The sequence below is a fragment of the Saccopteryx bilineata genome, chromosome 2 (assembly GCF_036850765.1).
Source record: "Saccopteryx bilineata isolate mSacBil1 chromosome 2, mSacBil1_pri_phased_curated, whole genome shotgun sequence".
In the NCBI taxonomy this organism is placed as follows: Eukaryota; Metazoa; Chordata; class Mammalia; order Chiroptera; family Emballonuridae; genus Saccopteryx; species Saccopteryx bilineata.
Genome location: NC_089491.1, coordinates 300443569 through 300467558, shown reverse-complemented (window position 1 = coordinate 300467558; position 23990 = coordinate 300443569). Strand labels below are relative to the sequence as shown.

Here is a 23990-nt window from a genome sequence, read left to right as displayed (position 1 = left end):
TCATTACAGTCTTGCAATAGTGCTAAACCAACCCTCAGCTTGCTCACCCATCCAGCTGTGAGACCTTGGGTAGAGAGCTTTCCCTCTCTGGGCTCTCATCTGTACAGTAAGAGGTTTGGATGAGATCATCTTTAAAGCCCTGTGTGCCTCCAAAATGCTATACTGCCTAATTCTTTGAACAAGCCTGAAGTACCCAGTGCCTAGTGCAGTGCCCGTTACTGGTGGCTACTCAATATGTGTGGAATAAACCTAATGGTCAGCAGAGAGATCTAGGGGCAGCAACTTAGTGTTCTTTCTTATGTGACCAGCCAATACTGCAACTCTCCCGAAAAGAGGGAGTGAGGGCTTATTTGCCAAACTGATTCAATTGTGGTTGCTTCCTGCAGTGAGTTTTCAAAAGAGAATAGATAATCTGGTGAGATAGTGAGAGTCCAAACCAGGAGTTCCAAGCACAGTGGGAGCAGTGGGGTCGTGTGCAGCAGGCTCAGGGCTGGGAGGTGGATGAGTTCATTAGGATGGCAGTGGGCACTGGACTCCCACTTAATCAAGGGCTGAGCACACTAAGCAGGTGGGCGAGACAGTGGCCCAGCCCTGGGGTTGGAAGTCGTGCCTCACATTAACAGGGGAGCTGGAGAGAAGAGGGAGTGCAGCATTCTCTCATGAAGTGCAAATCAATACCCCCAGTGATGACTTCCCTGGTGCCGGAGATAAGTTACAACAACCACATTTAGAGACTGGTTGCCGTGGCCACAGCCACAGGCAAGAAAGGGTGGGCAGCTGGAGAGACTGAGAAATCGGGTCCTTGGGGGGACCTCTTTCCTGGAATTGTAGATGTGGGGTGCATGGGGAAGGGCCCCACCAAGCTCAGCAGAAAGGCATCCAGGAACAGAGACAAAGCTTTTTCTTTCCTCCCAACACCACCTAAGAGCTCAGAGCAGCCTGGCACCCGTAGGTTTGCTCAGCGGGGAGTCCGCAAAACACACCCCCCTGCACTAATCCCCAGCATTATCCAAGCGCGGTGGGGAAGATCCATGTTTAACGGAGCGATGCTTATCTCAACAGCTTCTCTAGGAAGGAAGGTAACTAAACAGAGATTTCATTCCGATGTAATAAAACTTGCATTAAACAAATACACTGCATGCTCGCACACACGGCATGCCACTGATCTCTATCTCCTTCATAACAGTTAATCCCAAATAAGAACTTTCACTCCTGGTGAATATTTACTTAACATGCAATAACTGTCTTATTATGTTTAGCATATTAGATTCAACAAGAGTACTGAATGCATAGGGAAGGATATTCTCCCGTCCCTCTCTCTAAGAATGAATAAATTAATTATGAATCCAGAATAAAGATGATAGCAATGAGCAATTAGTATTTTACACGTACCTGTCTCCTTAAACCTCATTAGCAGAGCATTTGAGAAGCCTAATATATGGTACCATGTGTGGTTATCTCAGTATTGCTACCAACTCTCTTACCCTGTCTCCTGGGCCCTAGTGCCTGCTGCTGTTTGGGGTCCCGGACATCCTGTAAACCATGCCCTGTGCTCTCAAGGAGCTCCAGAGGAGGCAGAGATGAGGAGGGGGCAGATAGCTCCTTCCCTCTCTTCGAATCGGGGCTTTCTTGTCCCTCACTCACCCCCTTGGACCATCTGTGCTGAAGTGATTCTTGAGAAGAAACAGAAGAAATTATAGCAGGCTTGAAATCATGGAAAAAGGAACTGTGAGAACATGTGAAGGTCATGGGCATATCTGCTCCTCCTTGGGCCACCCCAGGGCCTGTCTAGGAGAAGAGAAAGCCTAGAATGGCCAGTCAACTGTACCTATAGGGAGTTAACCAATGGGCTGGGGTCTCTTGGTATCAAACTGTCTTTTCTAGAATAACTCTTTGTTCAGGATTCATGGCCCAAAAGATAAGCCTTACATGTCAAGCACCTGGGAGAAGGGGAATGAATGGCAGATGGGCACTAACTACCCAGGTGTCCAAGGCTGAGTGGCTGCAGTTGGCTCTGAATGTCCCACCTGGAAGGGGTTGGGGCAGGGGACCAGGGGCTGCTGGGCTGCAGGAAGGACCCAGAGCTAGACCATGGGTTCCCTTCCTTAGCCCTGCAGCTGACCCTCTCCCCACCTGTGGATTGAGGTTCTACTTCAAGTGAGTGGGAAGAGAGGCCGTGGGCTGTGAAAAGGGGTCTGGGTTGGTAGGTCTAAGAACTGGGCCACAGTCCTCAGGAATCAGGCAGTGTTGTAGAAGGCCTCGAATGCCCTCTAATGCTTTGTCTTTTTATTCCTGGGACCCAGGACTTGCATCCTTGAGTGGATCTGTGGTAGGTGTTTGTTCTCTGAGCTCAGGAATGTAGGCATTTAAAGGAAAAAGGAAGGACGGCTGTAGGGAGTGGAAAGGGTTTTCCAGAGCTTAGTGACAATAAAAGCTACGATTCACTGAGCTGTGATTGTGGCCAGCACTGGACAAGACAGGATCTTGTGACATCCTCAGGCTCTCCTACAGGGATGGTCTTATGATCTCTATTTTACAGATAATGGAAGTAAGGCTCAGGGGTGCTTAGTGACTCATTACAGTCTCGGTTCTGGTAAGCCACAGAGCCATGATTCAAATCAGCCCGACTCCCAAGCTCATGCCTTTGACCACTCCACTCTGCTGCCTCCAGAATGAATGGAACGATCTGTGTGTCTTTTGGGAAGGGGACAGAGTAAACATGGCAGCAGTGCTGGGGTGGAGCTGAGGTTGTTGTGGAAGGAGGGGTGGTAGGAAGGGAGACCGGGCTGGGTTCCTAAGGCTCTGAGAGCTAAGCACCTATGTCCCCTACCTCCCTGGTCATAGATGACCACAGGCAGCAGTGTGCACGCCACTTCCTCCTTCAGGCCTCACAAGTCGGCAGTGCTCCTATGGTTTGATTTCTGGAGGCCTCCTACCTTCCCTGCCTCCTCCCCGTGTCCCTGCTGGCTCTCGGCTCCCTATATATTATGAGGAGATAACAGCTGGAGGTGTTTTCTCCTTATAAAGTGAGGAGTTGGGCTAAATAACTGTTGGACAGGCTTGATTCCTGGTTGACAGTGGACGTCTGCAGACATATTAGTGCCACCAATAAGCTTTCTAATGGATGGAGAGACAGGTCCCATGGGCATACACTTTACTGCTTTTGACATCTTAAGGACCATACACATGGCTGTAGAGATAGTCTATTTCTATATTCCCATTTTCCAGATGAGACATTGAGGATCAGGGAACAAAATCATTTGTCTGAAGTCACCTACCTCATCAATAGCTAAACTCCTGGCACCCAGCCAATGCCCTCACCCCACACTTGACAATCTCCCTTAAACTGGCATAGATGGTACCTTCTACCACACAAGGGTGCACCTGGGATAGGAGACACACACATTTAAGATCCATCCAGCTGTGGCTGAGTTCACAGCTACAGCAGATAAGAGCGAGCTGGTCTGAGGACCAGCACACCTGCCCCAGGACAGGCTGAGCTGCAGCCTCCACCTGTGTCCCGCTGCCCAGAAAACATCCTGAGATGGAATCATCCGGCCCTCCTCAGTCCTGTGGGGTGCTGATTGCAGGACTAAGCGGGGCCCTTTAGCCAACATTAACCTAATTGCTGAGTGATAGATGGCAGTCACAAGCATATGGTGAGTCATTACAGTGCCCACTCCTCCTGCCCGTGCCCGGGACTCTGCACCACGCCCGTTCAGCCAAATTCATCTCTCGCAGACATCTGTAACGATTGTGCCTGCTGCTTCCTGCCCGGGATGGAGGCTTTAATGATGTTAACAAACTCTGAAACCTCGAGAGCGGTAATGAGCCTGGCACGGCTGGAAACCAGGGCTGCAGCGGCCGAGGTGCCGAGTGTTCTTGTTGCCTCCGGCCTGCCCTGTGCCCGAAGACGGTGGTGGTGATGGTTTTCTAGGGTGACCACCAGCCCTGGCAGGGACCCGCGGTGGCCATTCCCCTTCCCAGGCTCCGTTCATAGCCTCACCTCCAGGTTCTCTCAGTAGTTCCTCCCTGTGCCCCCGGGCCAGTGTGGAGAATTTGATTTCACAGATAAAACTCTATTCCCGTACATTCGTATGGTATGTTACAATCTCCGTTTTCTCATCTTATTGAATTTTCCTCAAAACTCATGCAGCAGAATCATGATTTCCATTAGGCCGATGAAAGTCAGAGACCAAACCGTTTGCTAGGGTCTCAGGGCTGGTCAGAAGAGGAGCCAGGACTCAGAACACCCGGGAACCCTGGACCCCAGGGCGTGTCCACATCCAGCTACTCAAGAGCTTGCTCTTCTCAGCGCACAGCCTTACCCCTCACTCACCCCAAATCCTTCCCTTTGGAGCTGAGGCAGCTCACCGAGTTGGAGACTTAGCCTCTGTCCAGAGCCACAAGGCAGGTCCTGGGAGCCAGGGTGGATTTGGGTCAGGGAGACCAAGTGTCTAGCCCAGTCAGGCGGGGCGCTGGCCTCTGGACTGTGAGGCCCTCTTCAGGCTGTCCTGGCTCCTGTCCAGAGAGCTTTCACCTCCTCTTCTGGCTCAGCGGTGCTGCTTGTGGCGTGTCCCCTCTCCCCTCTCCCCTCCCTCCCCTCCTTCCTGCAGACCCTGTCAGCCTTCCCTCTGACACGCACTCCTTGCAGGGATAATGTCAGCGAAGGGTCAGATATGAAGGGTCTGAAGGTCAACCTGGCTCCTTCTTCTTCCCTGTGGTGCTGGCTGGGGTCTCACCCAGGCTCAAAGTCTGGGAATTCACTGTCCTGGCTCTGACCTAGCTCCGGGCCACACGGGAATCATGGCTCCTGACCCTGGAAACCACGTTCTGATGAATCATGAGATTTCTAGGCCACTCTTACCCAGGAGTCTTGCCCCATTGCTGCTAAGGAAGAGAAGAGGCCTGGACTAGTCAGGAGACTCAAGTTCTGACTGCCTTGACCACTCGTGCTCTGAGTGAACCGGTAAAGCCATTCTACTGCTCTCTGGCTTTGTAAAGTGACGATAACAATATGTACCTCTCAGAGTCCTACCCAATTAAAAATGAGATAATGGATGAAGCAGGGCAAGTACTGATAAAAGAAAGTGATGGCATTTTAAGGTTGCTAATGCCATTTATGGTTGCTACTGGAGGCCGGCTGTGGGGAGTCAGAGGGTGGATCTGGGGCTGCAGGGAGGGGAAGCTTAGGGAGAGGAGCCCCGCCCTCAAACTATGCTCCTGGTCCAGCTCTAGAACTCCTTGAAGAGTGGTGTCCTCTGTGGAACCAGGGTGACTTGACCGATCCTGCAGAGCGATCTGGCTGGTCCCCTCCCTTTCTCCTTCAAAGGGAAGGCACCCCTCCTCCTACCCTTCAGCCCCAGCTTCGTGCCCACCTCCTGCCCACCAGCTCCACAGTGGCCACCACCGCCAAACGAACACCCCAAATTGGAACATATGTCACTCCTGGAGCCCCGTTCTCCTGTCCGTTGCTACATGCCTATTTTCTAATTTCCAGCTGACACTTCCCTTAGTGAAATAAATGAATTTGCTCTGGCGGAGGCCCTGCTGGGATTAAGCTGCTGTCAGAGCCCCATGAGCCAAACAAATAGTTGCCCACAGCCCACCTTGCAGGATGCATTCCAATGGGGTCTGGCCAGGGAGGGGCCAGGGACGAAGAGGAGGAGCCTGGGCCAGTTGGGAAACTGACTCAGTCCTGCCAGTGGGCAGGTGTAAACCTACTGAGGGCCAGCATTGCACAGGGATCCCTGAGGCCAGAGGAGTCAGGGAGCAGGGGACAGAACAGAATATGACCTTCTGAGAGGGGAGGTCGGGGTAGATGTCTGGGGGCAGGGTCCATGGGAGAAGGGAGATGAAAGAGGACTCTTGGAAAAGCCCCAGAGAAAGGAGGGAGCCCCAGCCCGCCCAGAAGCTCCCTCGGGGAAAGGGGGGGCAGAGCAGACTGGACTCACTGCTCAGCGATGATGTAATCCCCGGGCAGGGGTGTGCAGGGCACCCCAGCCACGTGCACGTGGTGGGCGATCTCGGAGAAGTCCAGGCCCAGGTTCACGCCATGGATGGTCACTCGGGTCCCTCCTTCAGGCGGTCCAGACACTGTCAGAATCTGCGGGAGGAAAATGGAGTAGGCAAACCTGGGGCCACAGAAGCAGAGGCAGCAGCCTCCTTCCCTCCCTGGTGAGTTTGAGGGACTGATGAACATTTGGAATCTGGGAGAACGGAGAGTGTTTTCTCCATGTGTTTTTTTTTTAGCTTGTCGGATCCTGGCACCACTTTGTTTTATGCTACTCTCTTGGGTCTTTAGGTCATTAACTCATTCATTCTCCATATATTAGAAAGAAACTCAAGGAAGAAAATCACTGTTTGAGACGTGTCTCTAATTCACTTGTTGCCTGATTGTGATCAAGTCACCTCATTTCCCTGGACCTCTGTTCTCAGGTGTGAAACAGTCATCTTGACCCGCCTCGCCGGGGCTGTGGGAGCATTCTGTAAACCGAGAGGGCCGTGTAATTGGGAGGTGCTGTCACTGACACTCCTGTGTGCTAGGCCGTGTAGGGGAGACAGGATGAACATACAGGAAGTTTGTCTTCAAGGAACTGATGGGCAAGAGGAGATGAAGGGGACCACAGATAATGCTGATGCCAGGTACTCAGTGGCAAAGGGGATTTGGACAGAGAACTGGGTGAGCCCAGAGAAGCCTGAAATCAGGTTCCTGCAAGGGGATGATCAAAGACAGAAAGTGTGTTTGACATTGTTTGGGAAAAAAATCTCACAATGCGTGCGAGGATCAAAAAGAAATAACTGTAGGATTTTCCCAATTTTGCTGGCTTCCTGTTAACAAAGATCATTTATTTATGCATTTCCTAATTCAGTCACCAAATGAAGACTGTCTCATTTTGCTCTGACCCAAAGTCAGGTTCTCCCAAGGTGTAAACTTCTGTCTGGGAAGAGATCACACCCAGAAAAAAAATGCAGTTCTTTGAGATCCAACAGATCCCAGGGAATAAATTTACACTCTGTGGTCCATAGTTATCAGGAGCAGAAAAAAATTGGATTAGAACTCACGGCAAAGCAGGAACACAGAATTTCAGAACTGGAAGAGGACTTGGGTCTTAGTCTAAGATGCTTGTATAACCTACTCACACAGTTGTAAGAAAGTCCAGAGCTCTTTCCACTACCATGAGAAAGCAAGACAGGGAGGGAGGGGGGGGCGTCAAGGCCAAGAGGTCAACAGACTCTCCCGGATGGGGCCTCTGGGCAGAGCTGCAGCCTCAGTCCTTTCTGTCCTTCGGCCCCTCTGGGGAGATTCCTCTTAACCCCTTATGTGCTGGTGGGGTGTCCAGTGGGCAGAGGAGTCAGTGCGCCACAGGGCACAGATGCTAGGTGAGTACAGGTGAGAATGCTGTTGAAGACTCTGGGAACTCCCTCTTCCCACCTCCCTTAAAGGGGCCCTGCTTTCTTCCTGTGATATGGGCACCATGAGTTCTACCACCAACTCAGCCACGAATCCTCAGGTTATCGTGGACAGAGAAGAGAGGATAGTGGGGATGAGGACCGGACCAGGACAGGCCTCCTCCCTCAGTGCCTGGCCGACTGCTGGGCTCTCAGTCGTCCGGCTGCACAGCCTGGACTGGAGCTCAGGCCTCCTGACTCCACCCTCTCCTGCAGGCCTGACACGGTGCAGCATCCTCCCTTCCTTGTCGGCCCAGGCCCTGCACGCTCTCATCTGGGGACTCGTCTCACCCAGGACACCTTGTCTGTGGCTCTGACTCCCTTTTCTGGGAATAAAACATCCCACCTTATGAATAAAAGTCAACAAGATTGTGAAATGAATCAACAGAGGGAGAGTGGAGGGCCCCGCAGGCGTCTCTGAGTGTTGGCGTGAGTGTGGGGAAGGCGGGACAGTCTGGAGAGAAGAGAGCTGGCATGAGGAACTGAAGCTTTCTGTCCCTGGAGATTCTAAAAATAACCAGTGCTCGGTCTTGGCTCTTCCACTCTCCCCGGCACAGTTTTCTCTGGTGCCCGAGCCTCCTGGGCTCTATGGGATGGACCCCTGTGAACGAGGGACAGGAAAGGGCTGCTTCCATGCCCCTTCAGGATGGCATCTGTGGGGAAGAAGCTGCTTTAAGCCAACTTGAGCACCATGTTCTCCTTTGATCCACTTGGAATGAGCTCAGCTGGCCCCTCTCCCCTCTCCCCCAGCCACCTGGATGGCAGGAACCCACCTGCCAAAGGGAACTGACAAAACTGGTGATTGGTTCACTCTCCTTCCCCCACTTTTTATTTTTAAAAATACATTCTTTCACTCACCACAGTTAATTACAGCCTTTCAGAAATACTGTGAAATGATATCTTTCTGGAAAGCCTACAAATATTTCTGTCTCACAGGTAGCATGTAGGGATTGTATTGTGAATAGGCAGTTGTGTTGGCAGGTTCCACGGGGTAGCTTCCTTCTGCTGGTAAAGTCATTGTCGTGTGCCCTTCCCACGTTTAAGGGTCAGGGTCAGGGTCAGGGTCAGAGAAATGGTTGGGGCACTGAGCTGCTCAGAAGCATAAGCCAACTTATACTGTGTGGAGAAAATTATTAGCAAGTGTTACGATCTTGGCATGAAGACACGGGTCAGCCCTGGCCGGTTGGCTCAGTGGTAGAGCGTCGGCCTGGGGTGCAGGAGTCCTGGGTTCGATTCCCAGCCAGGGCACACAGGAGAAGCGCCCATCTGCTTCTCTACCCCTCCCCCTCTCCTTCCTCTCTGTCTCTCTCTTCCCCTCCCGCAGCCAAGGCTCCATTGGAGCAAAGTTGGCCCGGGCGCTGAGGATAGCTCTATGGCCTCTGCCTCAGGTGCTAGAATGGCTCTGGTTGCAACAGAGCAATGCCCCAGATGGGCAGAGCATTGCCCCCTGGTGTGCGTGCCGGGTGGATCCCGGTCGGGTGCATGCGGGAGTCTGTTTGACTGCCTCCCCGTTTCCAACTTCAGAAAAATACAAAAAAAAAAAAAAAAAAAAAAAGAAGACACGGGTCAAAGAGGTAGGTAGTTTGGGGTGTAGAGACACTAGCCTGATCCCTTCTGACCCAGCTACCAGCTGACCAGGGAAATGCTGGGTCCATGTGGGCCTTCTTTCTCACATGGCACTTACTTTGTGCTATGCTGCCAGCCCCTGGCATAGATGGCGGAGGAGTTTGGGGGTCAAGACATTCAGCAGCCATCACGCCCTGGGGCTTATGTCTACCTTGCTTAAAACAAAACTGATGTGTAAAAATCTGGATTTCCAAAACATAGATGAGGTGGTGAGCATTTGATCTGCAAGAGAATTCCCAATGCCTCTATTACTGATGACTTCCAAATCCATCTTGTGGGTTCAGCCTTCTCTCTTGAGCTCCATATTCATATATCCAATTGCTACTGGACATCTCCACTTTCACATGTATGTCCCTCAGGCATCTCAAATTTCACCCTGTCTAAAAATGAACTCTTAATTTTGCCCCCGTCTACCTCTAACCTGATTATTCTCCCAGATTCTTTTTCAAGGTTAACGGGATCACTGTTCCAGCCAGGAACTGTGTGAGCTCAACTGTTTCCTCCCCCTCACCTACCATGTATATTCAATATGGTCACCAGGCGTGACCAGTTCTGGGTCCCAGGTGTCTTTCGACTCTGCTCTGCTCTGTGTTCCAGAGTCTGTAATAAGCAGGGCTCCACCAACTGTCACCCACTCTGACAGCTGGAACCCCATGTTTCTCCCTTAGATCTGACTTCCTCAGACTGCCAGGGTGACCTTCATGGACACATACTTGATCAAGTTACTAGCTGCTTGTTCTAAAAACCCTTCACGGCTCTAACACTGTCAAGGCACTTATCCCCCAGGGTCTGATCTTTGTGACTTCTTCAGCCACATCTGCCCTCCTGTTGTATGTCCTCTATGTCCCCCCCCCCTACCAGCAATTATTGTAAACACATGCACTTTCAAATATCAGGGCCTTTGCACATGCCATTGTTCTCCCCTAGCTTACAAATTGGAGAGAGTCAAGGTGGAGGTCTGTACTCAGAGTACAAAGGGACAAAGGAAAGTATCTTGTAGGACAGACCCCCTGCCACCTGATGGCTTCCAGGTGAGAATGAGTATAAGGGCCTTGGAGTCTGTGTGGTGGCCAGGGTGGTGAACACCCAGCCTTCCTGCTTTCCTGATTTCTCCCCAGGACCAGGGGTTGGGGAGAAGAGGGGAGGCTTGATGGGAAAGGATCTAGTCTCTGGAGAGTGAGTAAACAGGATCCCTTCAAGATACTGTAAAAAAAATAGAAGACTGGATAAAGAAGATGGGGCACATATACACCATGGTATACTATTCAGCTAGAAGAAATGATGACGTTGGATCACTTACAGCAGAATGGTGGAATCTTGATAACATTATGCGGAGTGAAATAAGCGAATCAGAAAAAAAACAAGAACTGCAGGATTCCATACATTGGTGGGACATAAAAGCAAGACTAAGAGACATGGACAGGAGTGTGGTGGTTACAGGGGGTGGGGGGAGGGAAGGAGGGAGAGGGGGAAGGGGGGGAGGGGTACAAAAAAAACTGGATAGAGGGTGACAAAGGACGATCTCTCTTTTGGTGATGGGTAGGCAGCAGAACTGAATGACAAGATAACCTGGAAATGTTTTCTTTGAATATATGTACCCTGATTTATTAATGTCACCCCATTAAAATAAAAATTTATTTATAAAAAAAAATAAAAAGATACCGCCTTAGACCAGGTAGCTATAGGGTCTCAAACCCACCCTGGAGACTGAGCCTGGAGCAAGGCTATCTCTTAAAAGCAGCATTAGATTACAAGGTACCCAATGTAGCACTCACAAAACTTGGTTCTCTTGGGAGCCAAGTCAGGCCATTCTGTCTGGGTCTATAGAAAGATAAGGTGGTGGAGTCGTAGCCACTGCCTGCAGAACTCCAAGGAAGGCCTGCCTGGCGGATCTGGAAGGTGTAGTGGCCACAGTGACAGGGAGAGCACCCTCCTACAGAGACGACCCCACTGCCTGGGGAAAAGATGTGGTCGATGGTAGCCAGATCCACATGTCTTGCCATCAGTTTCAGGTGGCCCTTGGGTGGCTGACTACCCTGGGGGAGAGAAGAGAGACCGTCTGGTGCCCAGGCAGTGTCAGTAGCAGGAAGTAGCCCCTGGCATCAGATAGGCTTGGATTTGAATTCCAGCTCTGACTTATGGGCTATGACCTTCAATCTTGGTGTCCTTATCAGAAAACAGATAATGATGCTTGCCTCACAGGGATGTTGTGAAGGTTAAATAAGACAACGCTTGGGAAGTCCCTGATGTGACAGTGGTTTAGAGAGCAGGCCGTGGAAATTGGCAATTTCCTTTCTTGTGCTGCCCCTGCACCTGTGCCTTCCTAGATCACGAAAACACAGGATGTTGGTGTCTGTCGGGAGCTTCGGGAGGATGGGGAGCTTCCTTTTGATCTAGATGGAGGACACATGGACCAGGAACACATAACTTAGATGCTCACGGGTTGACTGGAGAAAGCCTCGGAGGTGGCCGCAGCCTGGGCTTGGGCAGGAGTGGCTGTGCTGCGGAGGGCGGGGCTTGGTTTTGGTGGACTCTGGGCCCTACACAGAAGCATATTCTGAGCCATATATCACCTTTTCTCCTGGAATAAATCTGGGAGGACACCAGTCCTGTCTAAAATGATCTACACCCTTTCCTCCCTCCATTCTCACTTCTTTTTCCCTCAGCTATTAGCCATTCGGGGGTAGGCACCGAATGTTACAACAAACTCAATAAATTCTTTTAAGAGAGTAATTCTGAATGAGAAACAAATGGTTTGACGGTTTGGGCTGAGTGTGTGTGTGGGGGGAGGCGTGGAAAGAGGGAGAAGGAAGCTGACAACCTGTAAAATCAGCAGGTAAGATCTTTAGATATTGACTAATTTCAGCCCTATGCTTTCTAACATGTATTATAATGTGGACTAGTAATCTATTTAAATTCCCTGTGGCTCTCAGAAGTGAGAGCCAGAAGTCAGGGAGCAGGGAGAGAAGATCCCAGAAGCAGCAGCTGCTGCTAAGTGGGGTGAAGGGGGTACTGACCGTCTCCCCTGGGTTCTGTGCTGGCTCCTGCTGGGTGCTCTCCCCCGCCCACCTCCTGAGCTCAGCTTCCTTATTTATAACCTGTGCTCCCAGGGAGAGCTAAAAGTTCCCACAACTAGATACCTTAAAGACCACGGGCATCTGACATGCTCATGAAGCATGTCTACTGACAAATGCCTACCCCTCTTACAAGGCTTTGTTTGCTACAGGAAACTCCTCAAAGAGGCATTCTCTGACTCCCCGGGGCGGATCCAGCAGCACTCTCTCCTACACCCCCACTGCCCTTTGTGATCGTCTCCAGGACAGCGGAGCCCACATGGGGCCATAACTGCTTTTTCTTCAATGAGTCAATAGCTATCTTGGGACAGGGGCTCTCTCGCTTCTGCTTAGCACCCTAATACTTAGCACACTGCCTGGATAAACATCCCCAGCTTTTTGTTACACAGGCTCAACCAGATTCTGGAACAAACTGTATCCTTTCCTGACGGCTGGAAGCATGGATGTGCCCACGTGCTGCTTGGGAGTGATGCTGTCTTTTAACATTGGGATCATCAAGAAGCTCTCTCTGCAATCTCCGTTACTTTCATTTAAGCCAATTTCTGCTGTGATCCCTCATCGAACGGAGGACTTAACAGCTGCCTCCTCATCAAACATCTTTCAGATACTGAAGATGGCAATTATATCACCCCTGGCCTTCACTCCTGTAATTCTGTCAGCCTTCTGTCAGAAGATCTTGTTTTCTAAACCCTTTGATCATTTCAGATGCTTTTCTTTGGACCCTGGATTTCCATGCATCCTCCAAGACTGTAGTGACCCCAGGTAGGCTCGTGGCCTGAGCAAAGGCCTGCCCGATGTGCAGTGAGGGCCCGTGCAGGTGGCTTCCCTTCCGTTGTCGCACAGACATTTACCAGGCTGGCCCTGCACAAACCCTAGAGGGAGGATAACCCCTTGGTATCTTTCCCCTGTTCTTTCTTCCCTCTCTGGGGTTCCTTCTGCCATTGTAGGCACCTCTCACCCCCCTATTCTGTCCTCCCTAAAGAAACCTTTATTTGCATCTTAATGGGACATTAGGTTCTGTTATTACCTTGCCTTAAGAGTATTGGCTTTTTAACTGGCCGTAGAACAAAGTGTTTGTCTATTGGCAGAATTTAGAAGGAAAATACATTAGGACAGAGGGCTCAGTTCAGCAGCTAAACCCTGTCTGAGGAGCAGCCACTGACCATGAGTGGTTATAAACAGGGCTCGTCTCAGTTCTGGCCAAGTCCTTCTTTATCTGGTCTTCTTAGGCCAGGATGAGCAGGCCAGAAGAAGGTGGGGTGAGGCTGGCATGCGCTGATGGTAGGGGACTAACTCAGCGAGTCCTGTGTCCTGCCGGGTCCTCTCAAAGCCTCTGGAATCTCTGGTTTGGAGAGCTATTTCCCCACCTACCCAGACCCCACCTGCCTGCAGCACAGCCCAGCTGAGTCCTGCCCAGGGCAGGGCACCCCGGCCAAATCTGCACTCCTGCCAGACCATGTCATGTTTGCTTTCCACCGTGGGTGCCGTGACCTGGAAAACAGCCGCCGTGCTGCTGCACGCACCCTGATTCTTGCAGCCACTAATTGAACAGTTCAGAGGGAACTGTGCCACAGAGCCGCCCAAGGGCGAGAGCAGATGCAGCCGATTAATTACAGCTGGAGAGCTCCCATGGGCTGCACCAGGGAGTGAACGGGAGGTGCTGGAGGCCCAGGGCTGTGCAGCCTGGGGAGCGTGGTTGGGCCATTCCTGGGACTCAGGGAGCTTCGCAGGGGTGGAGTTGGGGCTCTTACAGAGTCAGGCTTAAGGGGTCAGAGGAGGACCTCTTCTTGGAAGGTGACTCACAAAGCCCGCTTTCTTCCTGGAGTCCGTCTTCCTTCGGTCATGTCTCCCGTCTGATAGACACGGTGAGAGAAGACAGAAACTGGGTATCGGCTCCAGGTTATTAAAGATTCTGATAATGATGATGACCATTTCTTCACTAATTAAGTACTTATTGTGAACCAGGAATTGTGCACAGAGCTTTACCTACTTTATTCCACTATGAGCTCAAAACAAGCTATGAGGGAGGTACTATTATGGTTGCCATTGTATAGATGGGGAATGGTGTCCCAGAAAGGTTAAGTAAGTTGCTCGAGGTTGCTCAGTGAGTGGCAGAGCCCAGCCAGGTCTATCTAACTTGTGCTTCCAGCCTCCACACAATCCTGCCTGAACTGACCATACTCCCACCCTGGGAGAAACCCCCAAGTCACCAACCATGAGCAGTGAGGTCCCATTCTGCTTGTGGGTCCCCCTGCTTAGGTCTCTCAGCCCCTCTCCTTTAGCTAAGGCCACACTTGCTGCTTTCCAAGAAGCTCTGTAGTTGGCTTTGCTGGCCACCATGATCTCTGCAAACATCTCAGCTTCTTTTCTCCCTCCTCTATGAATGTCCACACTCTTCTCTTGGCCTTGCTCCTTTGTCACCTCTCCCTGTGCCTGTCCAATCTCCCCAAAGGATGCTGGGAGTGGGTACTGCTAGCTTTTTTCCCATCTCTGAAGCAGTGGGTTGAGGGTTCCACTTGTCTGAGTGAGCCCAGGAAAGGGATTAAGGATGGTCTTCTGGTCAAACGTGGAGCTTTAGAATCAAATAGCTGAGGATTACCGCCTGGTTCTAACTAACTAGCAGTGTGGCTTTAAGACAGCACACCTCACAGAGCCTTGCTTTCCTCCTTTGTCATTTGGGCTGATAATAATAGTAGCTTCTATCTCATAAAAGTTACTGTAAGATCTAAATGAATTAACATACCTACGGTGCTAAGCCCAGTGCTATGTGCCAGGTAAGCATTCAGTGACTCTTAGCTACTTTTTTTCTCACTATTATTTTCTGAGTAAGAAATCTAGGCAGAAGCGGGACTGGCTGAGGTCCAGAGGGAAAGTGACTTTGTTTTTATAAGTGTCCTATGCAGGTGAGCCTCTGGGTATTGTTCTTGGTGGGAACTCCAGGGAGAGGCAGACACCCTGGCCAGAGCGACTGCTATGGAGATTGCTTAGCACGGTGTCGGCAGCCTCTCTCTCTGATGGATCTGTACAGCTCTTGCCATGTTCCCAGTGGGCTGTCTGCATCCTAGGCTGGGTTCTTCAGAGGGGACAGGAGAGACTGACATCAGAGCCTCTCAGAGCAGTCAGGGGAGGGGGTCCCAGAGAAGTTGCTCCAGGATGGAACACCCCCAACCAATGGTCACGCAATGTACTGAAGCTCCTGTTTCTGAGATTGGGATCAGGAAGGTTCTGCCCCAAGGAGCCCCCTAATCAAGATAAGCCAGTGAGGACAAGTGTCGGGTGTGTAGACAGCGCATCCTCTCCTGACTGATTTACTTACCCCTTTCCTGTTGCTTAGAGTTTCCCTGACTTTGGAGAGCGGTGGTGCTAGCTCTGTGCCTGCAAAGGTTGATCTCATCCTGGATCCCAAAGACACCTGGATGTTGACCTCAGGTGACACACTGTCACATTGTTTTCCAACTTGGTGCATGTCTGTGTGCATGTGCGTGTGTGTGTGTGTGAGCCTGTGTGTGTGTTCATACTCTTCACGGTAGGCTAGAGCCCAGCTGACGGCTCTGCAGGAATCTATGGCATCGGCAGTGCCAGCTCTCCTGCCCAACGTGAATCCTTGCTGGCTCTGTCTTAGCTGATAGTACATTCAAAACCTAATTGTTATCTCAGCGGAGTAGCTCCATTATTCATCTTGACACCATCCCCCGTTAGCTGTTTGTTACAGTGATGTTATATTAATGAGGCCCACAAATAAATGAACGGAGATCAGAGTGCTGACTTGTTTTCTCAGGAAAGCTGGCTGACTTATTTTTTATTTGTTGGGAACTTTGCCGCGAGTCAGTCTGGACCCGGGTGGGTGGCTTTTGGCCTCTTCTGCAGAGATTTGAAGCAGCCTTACAGATAAATACTTGTAAATGTCCAGATCCCCAAACACTTTCATAAATGCATTTGCATCTGAGGGGATCCAGAGGGAAAAAGTTTACTATAAATTATTTGGGCAAGAGGGAGGCAGGAGGGAACAAGAGTGATAGATCATCTTAAATGACTATAGGAGCAAGAGTGATTTAGACTTGGTTTTGGAAGGTGGTGTACACACAGTGTTCTATAATGGTTCTCTCTCCCAGTTACATATACCTAAAATCAGGTTAAAGGGAATTTGCCTAAGCAGGGACTAATGAGGTGTTGGGGAAGTTATTGAAGTTAGAAAATTTGTGAAGTAAAAGCAACACAGCAGCCAATGGAGAGACATCTGCAAAACCGGAGCCCATGTGGCCTGGCATGAGCATGACCTTCGTAGGCAGTGTGGCAGATGACTTCAGAAACACACAGGAATAGGAATAGTCTTTGGGACCCAAATGGTAGTTGCTTCCTGGTCACTCCCTGAGGACCCCAGCATGGGAACTTGCCCCTTGCAGTTCAGGCCTGCTTTGCTCTATCTTCTGGGCTGAGATGCTTGAGAAGTCAGAGCCTCCAGCCTGGGGAATGTCCAACTTTCGCCTTAACCATTATCTCATTAATAAAGACAACCAGAAACCAATCAAAGCATGTCTAGTAGCTTTAAAAAACATGTCATTGAAGTTACATCTGCCCTAGACTGGAAAAAGGTGATCACCCTAAGTTTAAATGCACCATAAAATGCTCTTCCTATCCACCCCTCCACTCACAAAAATATGTGCAGACCTGGTTATGTTTAGGCAGAGAGGTCAAGGTTATTTTAAGGCTTACTACAAAGGTAACCTATGTTCCTAGTTGGCCTGGCATCGCCTGGGACCTTCCTAGAGGATTCTGATCCTGGGCCCGGGTGTTTCTGAGACACCTGGCGTGGGGCAAGGTGATGAGCTGAGGAATACCCCTCCATCCCTCTGACGGACAGAGGTCACAGGGCGTGGTGGGAGTCATAAGCCTGTTCTTGAGCTTGTTCTGCCTCAACCGATGTGTGACTTTCAGCAAACTGTTTACTTCCCTAAGCAAACAGTGTTTCCCCAACTCTTAAATGAAGATAATTATAGCCATCTCACAGAATTCTTAGGAGGAGTAGGTATGCAAAGTACATAGGTCCTGACACACAGTAGAGTCTTCTTAAAGAAAAGCTGTTATTACTACGACTTCCAGAATTAAGAGGCGGCTCATCTGTTCATGTCCCTGGCCTGAAGTTTGTGTCCTTATTAAGTGTGGAGACCTAGGACCCTGCAGCAGTCCTCTTTCCAGAAAGGAGACACCTGCAGGGGGGTGTAGGCTGGAAGTCTCTGTCTTAGGTCAAACAGTGTCTGGCCTCTTCTGGGAGGAGAGAGGCTGCATTGTCCCGCCCCCTCCCCTAGAACTAATGCATCCTTGTGAGAACCTCTAGGCCTCGCAGTGTGCACGGCATATAGTAGTCACTCACTAAATGAGCAAATTCATTTCCTTAGAACTGTGGCCTCTCCTCCTTAGGAGTTGAGCTTTATCCCCTCCAGATTCGTATGTTGAAGCCTTAATTCCCATTCTCTCAGAATGGGACTTTATTCAGCAAGAGGGATTTTACAGAGGTCACTACATGAAAGCGAGGTCTTTAGTGTTGGTCCTAATCCAACATGACTAGAATCCTTGGTTTTTAAAAAATTGAAGACAGACATGCACACAGGGAAAACACATGTGAACATGAAGACAAAGACTGGGGTGATGCTTCTGTAAGCCAAGGGACATCGAAGATTGCCACAAACCCCAGAGGCTAGGAGAGAGGCACGGGACATATTCTCTTCACAGCACTCAGAAAAAAGCAACTCTGCCAACACCTTGATCCTGGACTTCTGGCATCCAGAACTGTGAGAAAATAAATTGTTTAAACCACTCAGTTTGTAGTGTTTTGTGACTGCAGCTCTAGCAAACTAATTACACTCACTTTGAGTGGAGACCTTTGCCACATGAGCCCCAAAGCCCCTTTCAAAATTTCTCTTTTCAAGACATATTTAGTGTCTTTCCCCTTTCTGCTGGATGCTGCCCACTCACAGCTTCTTGGGAAGTGTTTTCTCTGAGCCTTCCTTTCTCTAGTGGGTAGCTCGTCACATGCTCCTCTCTGAAGTCCCAGCATGTCCTGAAGCATGCTGGGAAGAATAGAAATGTGACGGGCCAGGCATCTCATGGGCCTTCTGCTCCTCTGCATGTTGCCTGTTTCTGGGGTTGAACAGGTGACAGGTGCGTAGACATCCAGGATGACAGCTGGAGTGGGAGCAGCCTGGGATGCTTCCCACGGGGGACAGCGTCATTATCACAACGCAGGCTGGCTGAGAAAGAGCAGCCGGTGAGTCCTGAAGGGGTCCTAACTTGAAGTTTATGCAAACTGGGAAATCTGATAGGCTGTAAGACTTGTCCCACATGAAGCTGCTATAAGAGATGGGTCTCTAGGGGTGGGCTTGGTTGTCATGGAGACAGTGGGCAAGGGAGGAGTGAAGGAAGAACACAGCTGTTCATCAAAGTAAGCATGAGCGCACTCCTTTCCTAAAAGTAGAACTCTTTCTTTCAGGGCATCTCCTTACTTTCCCTGCCCCTGGGCAGGCAGCACCCCTTCCAGCCCGATGTTTCCAGCACCGGAACCCCCCCAACCCCGCCCTTACCAGCCTCACAGCCATCATAGAACCCTCCACTTTTCACCCCTCAGAAAGGATCTTCATAGCAAATGGCTGTGGCCTCCATGTGAGCTTGCACTGAGGGGGTACACAGAGGGCCCATGACAAGGGGGAGGAAAAGGCAGGGATCTCACAGAATTCCAATTGTGAAGAAAAAGACCTATGCTAATGTCAAGGAATTAGCCAAGAAAGTGGAGGTAAAAAGAATAAGTTGATTCTTCTTAAAAGTTACTTTTAACAGATTATACATTTTTGGGGGGAGGGAGGGGGACCACAGAAACGAGGCTGCGGCCTTCGTAGCACATCCTATTGAGAGGCATGTGAGGTTGCTTTTTTTCCATTCCTGGTGATGTTAACTTCGATCGCTTGGTTGTTTGTGTTGGCCAGGTATTTTTTTTTTCTTTTTACTATAAAGTTACTATTTCTTGTTGTAATTAATAGGTATCTTGTGGGGAGATAGCTTGAGACTATGTAAATATCCTAGTTCTCATCATACTTTCGTCCACTAATTTTAGCATTCATTGGACATTCTTGCCTCAAACAATTATCACTGTGAATTTTGCCAGATGATGATTTTCTATTTTCATACTTCCTTGTACATTTATGAACTGAAATTCTAGTATAAAGAAGCGCTTCCTCTCTCCTCCACGAATTGTTTATTTATATCAATAGGGACCATAAATTCCCATTTTATTCTATTGTATATAGTCCATTAGTATCATTATATATTTTCTTGCCAAAATTGCTAAAAATCTGGCCATTGGGGTCAAATCAAGTTGGCTTCTGTGCCCTATTGACAGGTACCCTACAGTGTTTTTAATATTCACCACCAAAAACATATAATCTGGATTTAATCCTGAAGAAATATCAGGCAAATTCAAACTGACGGACGACTACAAGATAATTGACCTGTACTCTTCAACAGTATCAAGGTTATGAGACACAAAGAAAGATCAGAGCATGAAGGAGACATGACAATGAATGTCACATGTGACCCTGGATTGGATCCTGGACCAGAGAAAGAAAATCAGCGAGACAATTGGCAAAATGTGAACAAGGCATGTATATTAGATGACATTATTGTATCAATGTTAATTTCCTGATTTTGATCATTATTCTGTGGTTATATAAGATGTTAATTTTAGAGAGTCTGAGTGAAGGGTATATGAAAGTTCTTTGTACTATTTTTGTACCTTTTATTAAGTCTGAAATTATTTCAAAAATTAAAAGTTAAAAAAATTGAAGCTGACTTTTACAGGGAGAGGAGGAGAGGTCGGGCGTAGGAGATGCAAACTGAAAGAAAATATTCCTGATCATAGTGAATGAAACATTCCAGGCCTGGGTCCTCCTTCCCATGTGTCCTGTCCGGAATGCTGTGCCCAGAGCAGTTTGGAACACATCATGGATTTGTCTCTCCAATAGATGCAGTTTCATTTCCCCACTGCCTCTGGTAGAAAAACACCAACAGGAGACCCCACTGCTTGGGGCCTCTGGCTCCTGATGCTACCTTCACTGGGAAAATCAATTACAGCCTAATTACCTCAGGGGGTTAATTAGCATCGTGTAGCTGGATGTCCTCTGTGAACAGAGCAGCCTGTCAGTCCCCGGTCAGTGAGCAGGGCGGCGAGGCAGAGGTCCCAGGGAGAAGCCTGCCTTTGGGTGGGAGGGGGCCACTGCCAGTCGGGGAACAGGCAGACGGGGCTAGGGCAGCAGCCGGTGCTGGCAGAAGTGGGAGGTGCTGGTGGAGGCGAGTGCCGGTAACACAGGCACAGAGACCTAGAGACCACAACTGCATTGACAGGGAGAATTACAGAGCAGAGCAAGTTCTCAGGCCAACGGCTGCTGGAAACCATGACAATCAGGGTGGAGGCACGGAGCCCTGAGCAGCGCTCCGGGAGCCAGCTGTCTGAGGGCAGAGGCCAGGGCGGTCCTCGCAGGCACTCTTTCCCAGGGAGAGAAGTGCCCAGGGGAAGGTCAGTAGGCTCCTCCGCTGCCACACCCCAAAGCGAAATGGGACTGACGAAGCCCAGATTTGAGAGGCAGTGTCTACTCTCGCAGAACGCAAGCCCACTAGGGGCGGAGTCACTGCCCCACAGCACCGCACTTCCCCGGAACATGCTGCTGTGTGGACGGACGCATCCATCTGGTCGGTATCAGCTGGAAAGGTTGGATATAAAGGAAGGGGGAGCACCCTTCTTGTTTTATAACACTTGAGCAAAAATAGTAAAGGCTTTAAAAATGGTTTTATAATGAAATAAATCAAAGCTAAAATTCTGGCTCTGCCATTTAACAGCTGTGTGTACCTGGGCAACTCACGCCGTTCCTCTGAGCCTCCTTTTCTTCATACGTAAAGTGGTGGTGAGGCTAGTCACTTACCGTGGTGGTTGTGAGGATTAAATGAGACAGTGCCAACCAAGCCCACTAAATAAATATGCTCTCCTTCTTCAAATAACCCCTCTGCAGGTTAACAACATTCATTTGATCTTGAGGATTTTCTTTCCACTGGTCTGAATCTTGGATGTGAGCATAAGGATGCTTCAGGAGACTCCCCGATACCCAGTGGCACAGGGGAGAGCCAGAGCTGCTTTCTCTGGCCGGTAGTGAAGACGGGGCAGGGAAAGGGACAGACAGCCCCTGCTCAGAAACGGGCCAGAGGAGGTGCAGCCTCTCCCTGATTCCTTCAACACGCACCCACACTGGTACCTGCCCAGGCCTTTATTCTTAGTCACCAGAAGGTGCGTGTGATTAGACACACAGCAAGAATGACAGTGGGTGAATTGCGAGCAGTAAAGAGTGATGAGCACATAACGCTGCCAGCAAAGTTAAAGACAATTCCTCTCCCCGGCCACTCCAACCCCACCAGCTCCATTCTCATGCACATCATCTATGCATCTTCCTTTGCAATTGGCTATTCAAAAAACATCTTTTTTTTTCCCCTCCAGGATAATTAATTACCTATTTCTTTCCATTAGAACGCACAAACAAATCGGGACAGAGAGTAAACCCTGGGAAAAGGCACGGTGGCCAGTGCAGGGCCTGCCTTTACTTTCTTCCATTTTTAACTTTGCAGCTCTGAGCTAATCTCAGCTCCTGAAATCACATTTCTGCTGAGAGAAGCAGTACATTTTCTGAAATGTTCGCCCACCACGCAGTCGATTTCGCACCCCTCCCCTGCCCCCCCCCCCCCCCCCCCCCCCCCCGCCAGCGGGCCTGGCGCGGAGGCTGGGCTGGCTCTGCTTCTCTCGTGGCGTGCACGCACATCCCTGCCCAGGCACGAGGACACGCTTCCACACACTTGTCGCTCATACCTGGACGCGGGCCATCGAGACACCCACGAGAGGCTTTATACATCTCCACATTAATCACACCCCATGCTTAGAATTCTTCCACACAGACTTGACTTGCATTTCTCTCCCACTGCCCAGGCTTGGCTCCGGGCCATTCTGTCTGCTCTGGAGTTTGGGGGACTCACCTCGGTGATCTGAGGGTTGGAGCACTTGACATTGTGGCTGGACCAGTCAAGCCAGGGGCTGGAAGGGCTGGTGCAATGCTGGTGGAGGGTGCACCTGCGCTCGCCGCTGCACCAGCCACACTCAAACTTCCGGTCGGCCTTGAGGCACAGGCCACAGCTCTCCCGCTGGGCCGCGCACTTGTAGAGGTGGACTGCAAAGACAGGGGGACAGTCACAGACGGGGTTGGAGAGGTCCCCCCACAATCTACCCTCTTCTTACAGGCGGGACAGAAACCGTCCTCAACCACAGATAACACCAATAATCATCGTTATCATTACAAGAATAATGAAAGAATTAATAATAAATGGAGCCTCTTAGCAATCATTTAAAGGCAATTCAGAAAATATTATTATTTAAAAGTACCAGCTCCAGATTGAATCAGATCAGGGCTTTTATTGAGGCTTCCCCATTTATTAGTCATGTGAGAAAGCATTTGACTTCCTGGAACCTTGTTTACCTAATCTGTAACATGGGGATAATCGTTTTATTGTGTGAGGTTTGGATGAGATGTCATCATAGCACAGTGCCTGTAACATAGCTGATGCTCTGCATATATGCCCGTTATCTTTTCTTTGCACACGGACTGCATTCTTGCACTGCTACCTCTCTGACTCTCACATGTATGTGGCCCTCATCCTAAGAGGTAAGGACCTACTTCCCCATTTCACATTCAAATGAAGCTCAGAGACATGTAGTGACTTTTGGAGCTTTCTACGCTTAGTACCCAAGCTGGGATCCTGAAATTCCAACTGGCTGTGCTGCTAGGCTGGAGGTCCTGAGCAGGGAGGCACCTGGCCCATCGCAGTGGGAAGTGGTGGCTTGGGGGAGGAGTCAGCTGGAGCTTCAATAAAGGCCAGGTGACTGGCTAAGTGGAGACAGAGCTGACAAGAAACAAGGGTTGGCACAGTCCTGTTCACAGTCTCTGGGGATGGAGAGGCTTTCCCCAGAGAGGACAAAGCGGCCTGTTAACAGGTCACCCTAGGAGTCTGCAAACCCCTTGCCTTTGCTCTTGTCACTTCCTGACTTAGGAGTCCCCAACAGGCCAGTCAGCAGAATGGTGTAGTGTTTTGTGAGCCTGGGACTTAGCTGTTGCCTGCTGGTGTTTTGCACTTAGAGATCCAAGAATTCTGCAGAAACAAAGTTCTCAGAAAGTCATTTTCAACATCTCTGGTCAAGAAGACATATGCTTTCAGGACTGGGCAGTGTTTCTCTGAGGGAGGTCAGGTACATGCGCCACGGGAGGAAGAATTTTTTATTCTTCCATAGGTTCTCATCCTGATCCTCTGCCCGTCCTAGCTGGAGGGACTAGATTGGAATGTCCTCCTGTCTATGGCCTCTTATGGTCTAGGGCAGGATATGGGAATCTCACAATGAACAGGTACACACTGAGCATTTGTTACTACGCACAAATGGTCCACATCTAATGTTTCATTTTGTCCCCACGATAACCCTGAGAGGAGGGCATCGTTTCTCTCTGTTCACAGGTGAGGAACCTGGACGCAGAGAGGAGCAGTAATTAGCCCGAGTTCACATAGCTGTAAGTGAGAGAGACAGGACGTGAACCTTGGTTTATGAGATACTAGAACTTTGGTTTATGAGACGTGAACTTAAACACAATGGCCTTCTCCACCCAACACAGTGGGTAGCCTCCAGGGTCACTCAGGCTCTGGGAGGAAGCCGGATGTGAAGACGGTGACGCCCGTGCACTCGAGAGCTGCTTCGAAGTTGTCAAGCGC

The 23990-nt window shown here is 49.9% G+C and overlaps 1 protein-coding gene and 1 non-coding gene across 2 annotated transcripts in view; one reads left to right on the top strand and one right to left on the bottom strand.

The window, feature by feature from the left end:
• The window catches only part of PLXNA2 (plexin A2), a 211679-nt gene that overhangs the window by 28140 nt on the left and 159549 nt on the right, over positions 1 to 23990 (bottom strand). Inside the window, exons 12-13 of the mRNA XM_066261465.1 lie at positions 22215 to 22405; positions 5955 to 6106 (exon numbers count right to left, since the gene is read on the bottom strand). Coding sequence (XP_066117562.1) covers positions 5955 to 6106; positions 22215 to 22405 — 343 coding nt within the window. The remainder of the gene's footprint in view (positions 1 to 5954; positions 6107 to 22214; positions 22406 to 23990) is intronic.
• On the top strand, positions 8625 to 8700 carry TRNAP-GGG (transfer RNA proline (anticodon GGG)). The gene has a single exon. It is a non-coding gene; the product is annotated as a tRNA-Pro (tRNA).